Source organism: Piliocolobus tephrosceles, chromosome 1 (assembly GCF_002776525.5).
Source record: "Piliocolobus tephrosceles isolate RC106 chromosome 1, ASM277652v3, whole genome shotgun sequence".
NCBI classification, from domain to species: domain Eukaryota; kingdom Metazoa; phylum Chordata; class Mammalia; order Primates; family Cercopithecidae; genus Piliocolobus; species Piliocolobus tephrosceles.
The window spans coordinates 183,038,672-183,055,988 of NC_045434.1; the positions used below are offsets into that span (position 1 = coordinate 183,038,672).

The 17,317-nt window shown below is 42.1% G+C and overlaps 1 protein-coding gene across 1 annotated transcript in view; it reads right to left on the bottom strand.

Moving 5' to 3' along the window:
* Positions 1-17,317, bottom strand: part of LOC111529566 (microtubule-actin cross-linking factor 1) — a 283,418-nt gene that overhangs the window by 95,771 nt on the left and 170,330 nt on the right. The window contains exons 52-57 of the mRNA XM_026455708.1: positions 15,801-15,863; positions 14,882-15,123; positions 13,881-14,010; positions 12,117-12,316; positions 8,302-8,797; positions 5,572-7,043 (exon numbers count right to left, since the gene is read on the bottom strand). Coding sequence (XP_026311493.1) covers positions 5,572-7,043; positions 8,302-8,797; positions 12,117-12,316; positions 13,881-14,010; positions 14,882-15,123; positions 15,801-15,863 — 2,603 coding nt within the window. The remainder of the gene's footprint in view (positions 1-5,571; positions 7,044-8,301; positions 8,798-12,116; positions 12,317-13,880; positions 14,011-14,881; positions 15,124-15,800; positions 15,864-17,317) is intronic.

Below are 17,317 nucleotides of genomic sequence, written 5' to 3' on the forward strand. Positions count from 1 at the left end.
GTATTTTTAGTAGAGACAGGGTTTCAACCATGTTGACCAGGCTGGTCGCAAACTCCCAACCTCAGGTGATCCACCCACCTCAGCCTTCCAAGGTGCTGGGATTACAGGTGTGAGCCACTGTGCCTGGCCTTTTCCAGGGCTTTTCTCATGTGCACATGAAGATGCCTAAACTTGCTTTCTATGCGGCAAATAAATAAATAAATAAATAAAATAAATAAATAAATAAATAAATCAAAAGAAGGTGTTTACAAGACTTCCTTATTCTTTTTTCATAGTAGGATACCTAGGTCCCCCAGTAGAAACTTCAAGTATACTGAGACCCTGATCCTGGTCTCTGCTCAACCTGAATTAGCAATGAAAATAATCCTAAGGAAGCCTGATGCTGTACCTATTACAACCCAAGACAAGAAAGGAAAAGAGCAACTGGTTTGGGTGCTTTATATGCACCACTGGGTGAAGTGAACCACTATGAGAAACTCACAGACCCTAAAGTGGTCTGTGAGTCAGTGTTTCCCATTTTCCTCCCTTCCTCGCTTCCTAGCTTGCTTGCTTGCTTCCTTCCTTCCTCCCTCCCTCCCTCCCTTCCTTCCTCCCTTCCTTCCTCCCTCCCTTTCTTCTTCCTCTTCTTCCTCCTCCTCTTCTTCTCCTCTTCCTCCTCCTCCTCCTTCTTCTCCTCTTCCTCCTTCTTTCTTTCCTGCCTCCCTCCCTTCCTTCCTTCCTTCTCCTTCTCCTCCTTCCCCTTCCCTCCCTTCTCCCTTCCCCTTCTCCTTCCCTTTCCCTTCCCTTCCTTCCTTGAGAGAGGGTCTCACTCTGTTACCCACACTGGACTGCAGTGGCATGAACGCAGCCCACTGCTGCCTCAATGTCCTAGGATCAAGTGAACCTCCTGCCTCAGCCTCCTGTGTAAGCTGGGCCCACAAGCACGTGCCACTATGCCTGGCTAATTTATTTATTTTTTGTAGAAGGGCCTCACTTTGTTGCCCAGGCTGGTCTCGAACTCCTAGGCTCAAGTGATCTGCCCACATTGGCCTCCCAGAATGCTATGATTACAGGCGTGAGCTACTGTGCCTGGCCCCATTGTTCATTCTTATCACTGAGAGGTAGAATGCCAAATCTGAAGCATGACCCGAATACACAGCAATATAAATACATATGAAAAATGAGTGAATGAAGGTGCATCCAGGTTTCTTGATAATACTCACCAGTATGATGACCAGACCATCAAATACTTTCTGAGCGAGAAGTCACATGGTTTTTGGGGGGAGCAGGGGGCAAAGCAGGGGTTGGTTTAAGATTCAGAATGATCTCAATTCAAGTAAAACCTACATAGGGAATTTCAAAATGAGGAAAGTCTCTTGTTATCATCAGAGACTTAATATATATATATATATATATATTTTTTTTTTTAACCATTCCCAGGAAGGTCACTCGAGGGGAATTCTTTGGCTGAAGTTCCAGTGATAAAAAGGTCCTTCCTTTCTTGTTAGCCTCCTGTTAGACACATACAATTCCTTTTCCTCAATAACCAGAGACTCCCTTGTTCAGGAAAACGGAATTTCCTGAAGAGATTAGCCAAAGCCTTTTCTTTCCAGCTTTCTGAAAACAAGCTCAATTCTCTCATTAGTGATTTCTAGAATGGCTTCTTCCTTTCTACTTCCAACAGAGAGCTGAACCTGGTAAAGATCCTAACTTAGGAAGCCTAAGGTCTCTGTCTGGTTTGAGTGGAAAACAACTCTCTTCTACTCCCATGTGATAGAATCTGGTCAGCCAGTGAGGACCTACTAATCATTCAGAAGTAACTGAGGGAAAGCCTTTCCTAGGAATAATGTATTTTAGTTTTCCACTTTCATTTAAGGAAGAAATAATTTTCCCCACAGACTACAGATCCATGGACCTATCAGCACGATTGTACAGTCCCAAGTAAGACTGGGGGTTCTTCACAGGCCTAACTTATCTGTCTATTCTGATTATCTCCCATGAAGTGAGCTGGGTCAAAGCAGAGTTTCCATCTCCCAGATTCATATCCTCTTCTCTTATGCAGATTCTGTGCTAAGAGTATGATTCCATTAAAAAAAGAAAAGAGTTGAAAACTTACAGTTAATGCTGTTTTTAAAAATATTTATCTTCATCTTTGTTTTTTCCTTATTAAAAATAATTTGAATCTGAAAACAGAGTCATACTTTATAAATCTGGTCTGATGTTGGAGTAAGGAAAGATTAATCTATGGCTGGACTATAACACATTAACCCAGGAACTCAACACTCACATCATGAAAATGACTCAGTCCTCAGAATGGGTCCAAAAAGACCTTCCCTTTATGCAGCCTCCCGGGCACTATGGAACTGACACACAGAATTTTTCTCCTCTCATTGTTTTCACTTCCGATGAGCTCAGCATGAGTTCAGCCAAGAATATGCTCCTCCGCTCCTGACCAAAGACTTTTGCTGGGAGAAGGCAAAAACTCTTTCCAAAGCTTTTGACTTCCCTACAAGGTGGACAGGTAGAACAGGGCTTTTGATTTGCATCCCCAACTTGAGGGGGGATACTGATCATTTTATGGTAACTACCTACTGACTTGACAATGGACTACACACGGGACACTCCACCACCCTTCTCCCTTCTCCCACTCTTCTTCCAGGCTTGTCTTGTCAACACCAGTCCACTGCTGATGAACACACTCTGCAAGAGCCCAGCCGATCAGTGTCCAGTCCCAGCCTTCACATCCAGAGTATCTGAGGTGGAAGGCTTATTTTTAGAAATCAGTGAAACGAATTTGGCTATGACAAGCAACTAAGTGCTATTGAACTCTGAGCACTATTAGGCAACATACTAGGATACAAATAAAACAAAGTAATGCCCAGTAATTTTTTGAAATCTTCGAGCAACATCAAAAGTCAGAATGTCTCTAGAAATCAAGGATTAAATGAAAAGGAAAAGATGACTTGTCCTCAAATCCAAACACTAATATGCCTGCATGTAGACTCTTTTGCATACTTTAGCTCATATCTAATGCAATTTTAACAGGCCTGTTTATCTCATTTTCTAGCTCAATGAAGATTAGAAGGGAGGAATAGACTACACAGACCAAATGACAGCAGTGACAAGTGATAGCAGTAAGAAATAATACCCAATATCATGGTGGTGGGCAGAAATCCTGAAATTACCTCCTCCTCTCCAGACACACATGCACAGCCAATCCAACCAGTACAATACTATAGAGGCCCTAAACAATAACCTCAATATAGAAATCAAAGTGCACAGTAATTTGGGAATACTTAATACAAAGCAGCCCCAAATGTCTCTCACATCCTGGAGAATATCAATATCACCATAGTACAGAACAGTACAGCCATTTAAATAATGTTAACCTGTACTCATTAGAAAAAACTTATGCATAATACATATTTAGAAAATTAGGCAAACTGAGTTTAAAATCATTCCTATATAAACCAGAACCTGGTTAGATAAAACTATTTTGGAGCCTAGAAGGATAAGTTTCAGTTTTCTAAAAACTTCATTTAGTTGATTAGATGGTTAATTCTAAATAGCCTGGATCCAAGTAAATTGGATAACTGAAGCATACCTGTAGAAGAAAGTCTCTGCTTTTGAGACACTTAAAACAAAAGAGGAAAGAAAAATGTGCAAGCTGAAACAGGGAAAGCCACACTACCACTAGAAAGGGAGTTTCTAAGAGGAATGCACTGCTTCATGGGTTTAAGTTTTCTCTACCTACCCTTTCCTTATCTGGGTGCCTCAAGAAACCCAAATATGATGACTCCTCTTGCTCAAAATTGTACTATCTCCAAACATGGTAAGAAGGCCTTCAGCCAATGTCCCACTTTAGTGCTGAATTTCCCCCAAGCTCCTAGAGGGGCCCTTCTGAAACAGCCACATTTTTGCACTTGGATCCTGTCTACAAAACTGTGACCTCTCTAGGACCATGTGGCTCTCATGTTTTTAAGATAAATAATCCTGGCAAGCAGGGTCTCTGAGATCACAATTTTACTTTAATGGTGGGAGTATTAACTGTGTAAGTAGGAATAGTTAACTAGTGATGGAAACAAAGTGCTGGAAGTATCCTTTCCAAATCTGTTCCATGTACAGTGGCAGAGTGAGAGACTTTTAGATATTTACAACAGAAAACTCTAGGGGCAATAGGTTCATATAGTGAGAGCCAAGATCCAACAGATGTGCTCCTAACCCAGTAAATCCATACTTTTGGGTCATGTAATCATCTCCTGTTACTTTAATTTATACTCACACAATCTCAGGACTGGAAATTTTGGCTCAGGCAAAGAATTAAAGTATTTTTGCAATTAAGGCAGTACTTCTCAACCACTCCTATAGGCAAAGAACTTGTACTCTTGAGGAGTCTGGGATGTATTATTAAGCTGCTTACTATATAAATGGGAGACTTATTTGAAGTGTCATGTTTTATCTTAATAATTAATGATAATTTTATGTTTTATTCCATAATATATCAAATATACATCACTATCCTCCACTAAAATCTGTGTAAAAATAACACTTTAGGAAGATGAGACTATGTTTAACTTACGGCTTTTCATACCTCAATTTGAAAAACAGGGGGCTAAGTGCGGTGACTAATGCCTGTAATCCCAGCACTTTGGGAGGCTGGGGTGGGTGGATCACTTGAGGTCATGAGTTTGAGACCAGCCTGGCCAACATGGTGAAACCCCATCTCTACTAAAAATATAAAAATTAACCAGGTGTGGTGGTGAGCACCTGTAACCCCAGCTACTTGGGAGGCTGAGGCAGGAGGACCACTTGAACCTGGGAGGTGGAGGTTTCAGTGAGCCCAGATTGCCCCACTGCACTCCAACCTGGGCAACAGAGCAAGACTCTCTCTCCAAAAAAAAAAAAAAAAGAAAAAAGAAAAGAAAAGAAAAACAGAGACCTGAAGATGCATTCACTGCTATTACAAAATCTGGTAATCTGAAATCTCAAGAAATCCTAAGAGGAAATTCTTAGAGTAAGAGATAAGACTTGGACATTTCTTTCTATATCCTTAATTGGTTATAAAGACTGAAATAAACTACAATAGAGAAATGCTCTGGCTGGGCTTGATGGCCCATGCCTGTAATCCCAACACTTTGGTAGGCTGAGGTGGGCATATTGCCAGAGCTCACGAGTTTGAGACCAGCCTGGGAGACATGGCAAAACCTCGTCTCTACAAAAAATACAAAAAATTAGCCAGGTATGGTGGCGCCTGTGGTACCAGCTACTTGGGAGGCTGAAGTGGGAGGACTGCTTGAGCCTATGAGGTCGAGTCTGCAGTGAGCCGAGATCGCACCACTGCACTCCAAGCCTGGGTGAGAGAGGGAGACCCTCTCTCAGAAAAAAAAGAAAAAAGAAAAAAAGAAAAATGCTCCAACCAGCTTGCTCAGAAGTCCAAGAGACTATTTAGTCTTCAGACAGTGTGCTTTCATGGTGATGGAAGTGACAATAATAAAACTAGGGACAGAAGTTAAAATGTATACTTGAATGGTTTCCAAGTTACAAGCAAATAAATACATGTAAAAGAAAAAGAAAAACAAGGTTAAGACTTACTTTAAAATCTGCTAATTGTTGGTTGATGATTTCCACTTCGGTCCCCACTACCCACTGGAGGGCCTCTGCCTCCTCTGCTGCTGTGGTTGCGTCATTGAGTCCTTTCAATTTCCTGTAGAAGTCCTCTACACGGCCTAGTGTGAGTTCCAGCTGTTCCTGACGAGCTTTCCCCCTCTCTGTCAGTTTGCCACACTGTTTGTTCAGGGCTTCTAGCTCCCTTTTGAGACCTAACAAGTCCAGCGTCCCCTCTTCTTCTAGCATATGTCGACACTCCACTTCAGAGGCCTCTATGTCTAATTTGAGGACCTGAATTTTGTTAAGGAATAGTCGCACATCCTCGATTTGGGACTGGAGGCTATCAGTGTCTCTGCCAATAGCACCCATGCCATCTAGCTCATCATCCAGGTCTGCCAATTGAGAAAACATCTCTCGTACCCGGCAGTGAAACTGGCCAATCCCCTCCAGCTTGTTTTCCATCATCACACAACCACTGTTCACTCTTTGCTTAACTTCGAGGAACTCTTGCTGGGTGACCTCAGCTTGATGGAGAAGTTGGGAAGCATCAGATCCATCTGGGGCATCTTCTACCAGCCCCTGAGTAAAGTTCCTCAGATAGTCTACCTGAGGTTCTAGGGCCTGCAGCACTTCCTGTTGAGCTCTTAGCTTCTCCAGGTTCTTGTTGCTACAGGCTTGAGAACCCAGAGCATCAAAGATCTCAAGTTGGTGTTTGGCTCCTTCAACCTTCTTTTCAATATTCTTAAAGCTTTCCTGGAACTCCTTGAGCCTCTGAGTCATTTCTTCGAGTGACCCTGTTTTGGTCTGCAGCTCTTCTGTGATAGCATCCATGTTCTGGTTGATCCCAGCCTTCTCATCCCGGATTCCATCCTCATCTGCTTCTGAAGAATTGATCAGAATGTCAGCAGCACTATTCAATATTTCCAGTAGGGAGCGGCGCTTCTCCACCTCACTCAGCATAGCCTTTGATCTTAGGAGACTGGACTCTAGTTGCACTGGATCCAGAGTAACTCGCAACTCAGACACCTTAGCTTTACAATCTTCTATCCATGGCACAAGGTCTTCCACATGCCACTGATATTTCTGAGCTTTCTGCATACAATCCTTGAGCCTGGATTGTCTGTCTGCAGTTTTTTTACTAAGCTCTTCCCAATGGTTTTTGAGCTCAACCAACTGGTTTTGTAGAGTCCTTCTCTCTTCTCCAGGAGGTACGGAAAGAAGTAGAGATTCCCCTTCAGCCACAATCACTTCATAGGAGCCACTGTGTTGATTAAGACTTTTCTGAAACTCTTCATTCTCCTGTAGCTGAGAATGTAGCCGCTCCAACTTTGCAGAAATGGGGCAGTTTTTTGCTTGCTGGCTTTGTTTATCATCCAACCAGGTCCTCAGCTCATCAAACATTTGCTGGAACTGCTGGGTGCTGGCAAGAGCTGCCTGGAGTCTGTTCATGCGATCGGCTGAAATGAGAAAATAAAATTGAAATCAATAATGCCTGAACCCTGGCATTTAAAATGTTTGCTGAGAATATATGGTCTAATCTTAGGGGAAGGGAACTAACGTTACTTGAGGGCCTACCAAAAAGAGGCATATAATTAGGCTTCTTCATATACACTATCTTATTTAATCCTCATAGCAACCTTGTAAGGTGATCTAAGTAACAGAAGTAAACTTTGACTTCTAGCTGGTAAACGTGAAAGTCATAAACATTTTCAGAAAGATAAATAATAAATTAATGACACAATTTTTCTTCTACCAAGTTATAATAAGAAGTCCAGAAGAGGATGGGTACGGTGGCTCATGCCTGTAATCCCAGCACTTGGGGAGGCTGAGGTGGGAGGATCAGTTGAGCCCAGGAGTTCAAGACTAGCTTGGGCAACAAAGCAAGACCTCGTCTCTACTAAAAATAAAAATAATCGCTGGGTGTGGTGGTTCAAGCCTGTAATCCCAGCACTTTGGGAGGCCGAGGTGGGCGGATCACAAGGTCAAGAGTTCGAGACCAGCCTGGCCAACATGGTGAAACACCATCTCTACTAAAAATACAAAAATTAGCCAGGCATGGTGGCATGTGCTTGTAGTCCCAGCTACTTGGGAGGCTGAGGCAAGAGGATTGCTTGAATTGAGGAGGTGGAGGTTGCAGTGATCCAAGATCGTGCCACTGCACTCCAGCTAGGGTGACAGAGTGAGACTCTGTCTCAAAAAAAAAAAAAAAAAAAAAAACAGCTGGGCATGGTGGCATGTGCCTATAGTCCCAGTTACTTGGGAGACTGAAGTGAGAGGATCACTTGAGCCCAGGAGATTGAGGCTGCAGCGAGCCATGATCACACTACTGTACTCCAGCCTGGGTGACAGAGTGAGAACCTGTGTGTGTGGTGTGCATAATATTAAAAAAAAAAAAAAGTTGGGTATCAATGAGAGTATATGTGGAACTCCACTTATTAGTACATCTATGGGGATGAATCTCCACTTGCTGGTTGAAATTTTATTAGAGCTTTTATCTTTAGGACCATGCTATGTAAACCTTCACATTTTGTAAGTGCTCACTGTGTAACAATCACAGCAGTTCTCACTGCAAGTAGGAGAAGGAATTGGATTAACACCATTCTGAGTCTAAAAATTTCGTAAGGGAATCCTAGATTCTTGGGACTACTCCTAACCCATTCCTTCTTTCTGCTTGCTTCTAATAATGGCAGAAGTATGTTCTTCACTCCAACTTACCTGCAAGGTCTTCTAAACCTTGGAGAGGCAGGGCAACTGTCTCCAAACGCTTCTTCAGTTCATCCTTGAGGTACTGCTCACCAATGAGCACTGAGAGTTCATCGCACAGTGTCTGAGCCTCCTTAACCTCGTGGTCTAACTGCTCCAAGTCAGATCGAATTTCACTGGTCTCTTCCAATTGCTGCTTTACAGCCTCTGGTTGGGTGCTGATAGCTGACTGGCCACTCAGCCGTTGTCCAACTGCCCTCACCTTCTCTGATAAGTCCTGGAGCAGTTCCTGGTACTGGGTGCTCTTAACAATAGCTTGGTCAATTTGGGTGGAACGGGAGTTGAGTTTGTCAGTCAGCTCAACCCATTTCTGATTGATGCTCTGGAGTTCTTTCTGTACTTGGCTGGTGGATAGAGAGACATCTCCAGGGCCTGTTAGGATGCCCTGAGCTGCTTCATTCAGTTGTTCATGCTGTTGCCTGCGTGCTTCAAATTCCTTGAGCATAAACTGAAACAGAAATGACACCAAGATGTTTAGACAGGAGAAAAACAGAGCTATCTAAAAGCAGTGTCAGGCCAGGCACAGTGGCTCACGCCTGTAATCACAGTACTTTGGGAGGCCGAGGTGGGAGGATCACTTGAGGTCAGGAGTCCAAGACTAGCCTGGCCAATGTGGCAAAACCATGTCTCCACTAAAAATACAAAAATTAGCGGGGCGTGCTGGTGAACACCTGTAGTCCCAGCTACTTGGGAGGCTGAGGCATGAGAATCCAGGAGGCTGAGGCTGCAATGAGCTGAGACAGCACCACTGTACTCCAGCCTGGGCAACATAGTGAGACCTTGTCTCCAAAAAAGAAAAAGCAGTGTCAAAACAAAAACTGATGTGGGCTGTGCCAAATAGTGCCAACTACTTTAAAAAATAAACCAGAAAGCTAAAGGACTGGGCTAGTAGGCTGAGGCAGTATCACTTAACAATTGCTTAATAAAAACTTATTTTGAAAGGCTCAGTGATTGTTCCTATTTTATTTTTTTTCCTTATTTGTCCCATTCTGTTTCAATGTCAGTTACTAAGGCCAGACATGGCTGAGGAATTAAAGTTGGCATTCATGTGCTTTACCATGCAATACCCAAGCCTCTGAATAGGGAGTTCAGAACACTGGATCCCAGAGCCAGCTGTATTACTAGCTGGACTTGCCATGTCAACTCTCAGTGTCTGTTTTTCTTAGTTTCTTTCTTAGAATTCGAAGAGCATATACAATCTGTATTTTATAATATAGCATAATTAGACAAAGAGCTTCTTTAAGGCAATGACTACGACTTTTTATTTCTTTTCTATCCCTTGCTGCTGTCATCAAAAAGTTAAGATTACAGGATCTGGAGTCAGACTGTCTGTGTTCAAATCCTGGTTCTGTCACCTACTAGCTGTATGACCTTAGGCAAGATTTAATAAGTTCTCAAACCCCAGCTTCCTCATCTGTAAAATGAGGACAGTAGAGTACTTATTTTGGCTGTTATAAGGATTAAATGAGATAATTTATAGAAAGTACTCAGTATTTACACTGCACAAAAATAAATAAGACACAGCCTCACAAAATGACAAATGTGTAAACAATGAACTATAATAAAATGTAACAAAAGTAAAAATGATTAAACACTGATGTGAACATGCAACACAGAACTGTGAAAGCATGGAATAGGGTGATTAATTACGTTGGGGATGACAAATGGCAGAAGACAGAAATCAGGAAAGGCTCCCCAGATGTGACAATAAAGAATGAGTAGTTCTCTAAGCAGAGTAGAGATTAAGGCTGGTGAAAGGCACTTCAGGGGAGGGTCTAGGATTAGCAGAAATACACAGATCAAAACCATTTTCATAATAATACTAAGATGTTAGTTGCCTTTTAAAATTTCTGTGCTGTCACAAATGTTCAATGTTTTCCAGAGGCTACGTGGTGCTCGATATTGTAACAGATATGCAGAAGCAGATATAAGAATAGCCTATTAAGCCAGAAATTAAGATTTGCAAAGATATAAAACAATGCCCCCCACCTTTATTTATTTATTTTTTTTGAGCTGTTGCCCAGGCTGGAGTGCAGTGGTGCGATCTCGGTTCACTGCCAGCTCTGCCTCCCGAGTTCACGCCATTCTCCTGCCTCAGCCTCCCCAGCAGCTGGGACTACAGGTGCCCGCCACCACACCCGGCTTATTTTTTGTATTTTTAATAGAGACAGGGTTTCACTGTGCTAGCCAGGATGGTTTCGATCTCCTGATCTCATGATCTGCCTGCCCCGGCCTCCCAAAGTGCTGGGATTACAGGCACAAGCCACCGCGCCTAGCCAATGCCACTCTTATCATTAAACTTTTATGTTTCAGAAAACGCTATTTTTTCATTAAAAATATGTTATTTAGGTTAATGTGATGGTTTTATCATTGCTATTTTAAAAATTTAAATATATACTTTAAAAATTCCTCAGTATTTTAGTACAATAAATGTTAACAGATAAACACAAGCTCTGGGGGATCCTCAGTAATTTTTCAGAGAATAAAAGGGGTTCTTGAAACCAAAAAGTTTGAAAACCCCAGATCAGAAAAATATTTGTAAGTAGACTAAATAGGACTCAATAATTACCTGGATGCAGGAACCGAAAGAAACAGTTCCTTCAAAAAGTACTCTTAGGTCTTAACTTAAGGAACCTGGTAAGTTGAGAAGACATGGACCAGGCTGTGGGGGAATGTAAAAGAAGGAAAAGCCTCTAGGCAGGATTTCATTGGAAATGACATAATTTTGACCAGCCGAAATTTCTTTCTTTTCTTTTCTTTTCTTTTTTTTTTTCCTGTTTTGAAGCAGTTTTTGCTCTGTTGCCCAGGCTGGAGTGCAGTGGCACCATCTCTGCTCATGGCAACCTTTGTGCTGTGGGTTCAAGCGATTCTCCTGCCTTAGCCTCCTGAGTAGCTGGGACTACAGGCGCCCGCCACCACACCCGGCTAATTTTTGTATTTTTAGTGGAGGCGAGGTTTCACCATGTTGGCCAGGCTGGTCTTGAACTCCTGACCTCAGGTGATCCACCCACCTTGGCTTCCCAAAGTGCTAGGATTATAGGCGCAAACCACTGCACCCAGCCTGACCAACCTAAATTTCTATGATGTTAGGCACTTAAATTAATTTTTTTGAGGTTTGATCACAGAAAATCCTATGTAAAGCCAGCAGATATAAGATGTTAAGTAATGTGGATCCTATCACAGGGGATTACAAGTGAAATTTTTTTTTTTTTTTTTTTTGAGATGGTGTCACACTATTGTCCAGGCAGGAGTGTAGTGGCACAATCTAGTCTCACTGCAACCTCTGGCTCCTGGGTTCAAGAGATTCTCCTGCCTCAGCCTCCCGAGTAGCTGGGATTACAGGCACGTGCCACCACACCCGGCTAGTTTTTTTGGATTTTTAGTAGAGATGGTGTTTCACCATGTTAGCCAGGATGGTCTCGATCTCTTGACCTTGTGACCCGCCCACCTTGACCTCCCAAAGTGCTGGGATTACAGGTGTGAGCCACCACGCCCGGCCACAAGTAAAATATAATTCCATAATTTAGACAGAAAAGCTGCCCATTCTCATATCTACTCATCTTACTGTCTCTGTTAATAATAACAAGAGTTTTTGACTGTTTACTGTTTTACAGGCACCATGATTAACACCTTATAAATACCTCATTTAAACTGAGACTCTGAGAGATTAAATGACTTGTCTAGGATCATATGAAATCTACTTACTGGGAGAAACATTCAAACCCAGTTTCACGTGATTCCAATTTCTTTGTTGCTATATTGCTCACCTGGACCTGTTGCTTTTGTGCATTCAACATGTTGGGGTCAATAGACAGGGGCCCCAGCACTCCCATCATCAGTTCTTTCTCCATCATCCACGGCCGGAGCTGGGATTCTGCAGCCTGGAAGCAGGCCAGATGACCTGCAGATTCCTCTAGCTGCCTTTGCCGAGCCACAGTCACCTCAGTGGCCCTTTCCCATCGGGAATCTGTAGAGAGGAAATGAGGGAATGTATTGCTTTACTCTCATCAACAACTGGCCTGGTTCCCAAGTTATGTTCCTAATATACTGCAGGAAATGACCCCAGAAGCATTATTTATTTATTTACTTATTTGAGACAGTGTCTCACTCTATCACCCAGGATAAAGCGGTGGCCCGATCATGGCTCCCTGAAGCCTTAACCTCCTGGGCCCAAGTGATCCTCCCATCTCAGCCTCCCAAGTAGCTGGGACTATAGGCATGCGCCACCATGCCCAGTTAATTTTTTATTTTTTGTAGAGACGGGATCTCCCTATGTTGCCCAGGCTGTTCTTGAACTCCTCAAGTGGGAAGATCACTTGAGCCCAAGAGTTCAAGGCCAGCTTGGACAACAAAGCAAGACCCTATCTCTACAAAAAAAATTTAGAAATTGGCTAGTTGTGGTAGCACATGCCTATGGTCTCAGCTACTCAGGAGGCTGAAGCAGGAAGACTGCTTGAGCCAGGGAAGTCAAGGCTGTAGTGAGCTGTATCGTGCCACTGCACTCTAGCCTGGGTGACAGAACAAGACCCTGTCTCAAAAAAAAAAAAAAATAGGCCGGGCAGGGGGCTCACACCTGTAATCCCAGCACTTTGGGAGGCCAAGGTGGGCGGATCACTTGAGGTCGGGAATTTGAGACCAGCCTGACCAACATGGAGAAACCCCCTCTCTACTAAACATACAAAATTAGCTGGGCATGGTAGCGCATGCCTGTAATCCCAGCTACTTGGGAGGCTGAGGCAGGAGAATCACTTGAACCCAGGAGGCGGAGGTTACGGTGAGCCAAGATCATGCCATTGCACTCTAGCATGGGCAACAAGAGCAAAACTCCATCTCAAAAAAAAATTAAATTAAATTAAAAAAAATTCATCTACACTGTTTACAGTTCAATATTATGGGCACATAATTTATCTAAACCCTTTATTGAATACTTTTATTATTTCCATCTTTCATTTTTATCATCAATATTCTTTAGTTCTTTAGTTATGCTTTTTTGGAGACAGAGTCCCCTTCTGTTGCCCAGGTTGGAGTTCAGTGACACAATCATAGCTCAATGCAGCCTTGAACTCCCGGGCTCAAGCAATCGTCTCACCTCAGCCTCCCCAGTAGCTAGGATTCCGGGCTCACGCCACCACACCTGGCTAATTTGTTTTTCCTTACTTTTTGTAGAGACAGGATCTTGCTATGTTGCCCAGACTGGTTTGAACCCCTAGATTCAAGCAATCCTCCTGTCTCAGATTCCCAAAGTGCTGAGATTACAGGTGTGAGCCACTGTTCCTGGCCTCTCTTTGGTTCCTGATCACAGTAGATTATCAGTTTGACTTGCCCAAGAAAGCCAAACTTCTGACTCTTTGAGTGGAATTTCTAATTTTCTTCCCAATTCAGGCTCATGCTCTGGCCCTATCTGGGCCCTAATTGCTTATTTATAAAAATTAACTAAAAATAATTCCTGTTGTATAGGATGTGCTGAAATTCTCTACTTGCTTTGAAGATGAGTAACTTAGCAAACTTGCAACACTCCTGTGAAAACTTACTGAGTTCTTCTTCAATTTTCTTCCAATTTTCTGCTTCCTGTGAGTTGGGATATGTCACCAGTAATCCGGTCAGGGCTTCCTTTACTTTTTGAATTTTTGGAGAATTCTGTTCCAATTCAGCCAGGAAGGCCTAGGAGAAAGAATACCATGCATGCCCTGAGATTCCAGACAGGAAATGAAGCTGTGTGTGTGGTAGAAATGATTGGAAAACTGGGCAGTTATTATAGGTTCTACTAGGATCCTATCAATGACTTGTTTAGTGATGTTAAGATTACTTAACCCTTCTATTTCAATTTTTATTTTATTTCAATTTTTATTTTAAACTGAAAATCTAAATGGCAGGATCTGAGTTTCTTTTATGTATAACACATCAGTAGAACTCAACAGTTCTACTATTGAGATAATAGTAGAATAAAAGTATAATTGAGAATTATAGTAGAAGGAATTATTAATCCCAATAAATGAAAAATACCAAAATATGATGATAACATATCTTGAAGGAGATGAGATGCTATGCTCGATAGGAATATTAAAAGTTTTGGTGAAAATTTCCTACAGGATTTTGTACGGTCTTATATCTTCTGACATTTTTCCTAGTCTCACATGTGAATCTTAAGAATGAACCGTAATCAGTTATTTAGATCCTTCCAAGAATTGGAAAGGTACTTTGATAAGAATGGTTTGTCTTGCTTACAGCATCACACAGAAATGAGAATGAGATCCCATTCTCAATGAGCTAATGATTCTGGGGAGGGCTATTCTTTTCCTGCAAACATATCTGGTTTTGTTTCTGAATCTAACTTATAACAATTTCTAATTTCATAAGAAAATTCTCTAGGAGAATTAAGGCATATTAATCATTTAGAAAGTCAAACACACTGCCCATCACAGCCTGGATTGTTGCCCATGTCTCTTTCTCAGATGCCTGGGCTTGGGCAGGAACACTGGTACAGCTGTCTCTTCCTCCTGGTGTTGGGAGGCAACTAATGTAAACACAATACCTTGTTAGATTCAGCTTGGGCTTTCACTGTTTCTGTCTTGGTTGGAGATGACATGGCATCCATGGATTTCAGGACTTCCTCTTTTGATTCTAGCCACTGCAGCACAGAGTTTGCCTCCTTCTGAACCTCCTCCATTCTGTTGAGGACAGCCTGAAGGCCTTCCTGGCGTTCATGAAGTACTCCGCCCAGTTTCTCATACTTCAAGTTTACATCTGACATGTCACACTGGATCTCCGTCAGATCTAGTATCATAGAAACAGAAATCAGATTGGAGACAGCTCTTCAAGTATGTTCCTTGACTCCTCACTCCTAAATTACTTGCATTCCTCTTACTCCTTCTAGTGAACTAGAGATTATCTTCCTGCTAAATCATACAAAAGTTCCTGTTTATATACACAAAACAAAAGGGTCTCAATAATCTGCATTCTGGTTTTGTTATTATATACTCAGATGTATACCTTAAAATGCTAAACATGGGAACAATAAAAGTGAAGGGAGCAAAGTAAGAAATTAACCTTAGTGTACTACTGGGATTAAGGTGCTTGGAGTATTCTTCCATTCCTTCTTCTCCAAACTACAGAGAAGTCACCTAGCTGGGAGGCTGAGAGCTAGACTAGATTACATCTAGTATAACTTCCTTAAATTTCAAAGATAAACATATATTTTCTTTGAGTTCTTTCCCTATTTGCCTTATCTAGTGATCCAGTCTATTGTTTTTCTACAATACCTTTAGCTTCAGGGGCTGCCAACCTGTTTATGTTCTACAGCCAGAAAACCACAGTTGCTTCTCCCCAGATTTTTATCCTCACACCCATTCTGGCAGCAGTTCTTCCACACATATTGCAACATATACAGATGCAAACATGGACACTGTCCTAACACATCCAACAAAGAAGCACTGTTGAAATGGCATTCTCACCTTTGCAGGTGTGGTATCCGTTTACACTGCCTACAGAGCTTCCTACAGAGGGCAGTATGGAACCTGAGCAGAAGGACAGGGAGACAAACAGGGCAAGACCAACGTGTTAGGAATACATATATGCACTGAATTTGTCCTTTGGCCCTTACTTTAAGCTTAGGTATCAGGAAGTTAACACAGCACAAGACAACATAGTCATGGAAAGAGACAAATTATTTTAGCTGCCAGGCAACAAAATGTCACTTGAGGATCTTAGCAGGAATGATTCTTAATCCTTTCTAGAGGAAATTCATATTCCCTTCTTATTAAATCTCCAACTTGAATTCTTTGGATGCTGCCCTAATTTTGTACAGCAAGTACTGGTAAAATTATTAAGTCTAGAATGGTACTTGCCATATTTTGGAATGAGCTTTTATAATAAAGCCAGAAAGTTTTACCTTTTATATCAATGTCTTTCAATATAATAAAAATGAAAATAAGTATCATTAAGGACATAAAAAGCAGCCTATTTTTTTTTCTTTTCCTTTTTTTTTTTTGAGACAGAGTCTCACTCTGTCGCCCAGACTGAAGTGCAGTGACATGATCTCGGCTCACTGCAACTTCCACCTCCCGGGTTCAAGCAATTCTCCCATCTCAGCCTCCCACATAGCTGGGATTACAGGTGCCTGCCACCAGGCCCAGCTAATTTTTGTATTTTTAGTAGAGACGGGGTTTTACCATGTTGGTTACGCTGGTCTCAAACTCCTGACCTGAGGTGAGCTGCCTGACTCGACCTCCCAAAATACTGGGATTATAGGCATGAGTCACTGTGCCTGCCCTAAAAAGCAGGCTTCTTCTAATAAAGACATTAAAATGAACCCTTCTTATATTGTTTCTAAAGGAAGATTCTTTGCCTTTTCTTTCATAACCTCTTCTTGCTCCCTTTCCCCAAGAAAAACCAGAAATCCTAAGTGCCAATAAATATGGCTCATCAACATTCCCATAAATTGTGCTTTGGGCCTTTGGGTCTGTTTCTAATCACCATAATTTCACATACATTCTCCCCAAACTGATTCCTTATATTTCAGAAAAGTTTCCCAAGATAGGTAAAAACCAGGTGATGTAATGATAAATATTACACAGAAATCTGAAAAATATTCTTAATGATACTTTAAAATTACAGAAAACTCTTGTATGCACTGACTTCACTTTACAAAAAGTTATGTGCAAGGTTATATTATGAAATAGTTGCTCAAGCCTGTAATCCCAGCACTTTGGGAGGCAGAGACGGGCGGATCACGAGGTCAGGAGATCGAGACCATCCTGGCTAATACGGTGAAACCCCGTCTCTACTAAAAAATACAAAAAACTAGCCAGGCGAGGTGGCGGTCACCTGTAGTCCCAGCTACTCGGCGGGGCTGAGGCAAGAGAATGGCATAAACCCGGGAGGTGGAGCTTGCAGTGGGCTGAGATCCAGCCACTGTACTCCAGTCTGGGAGACAGAGTGAGACTCCATCTCAAAAAAAAAAAAGAAGGAA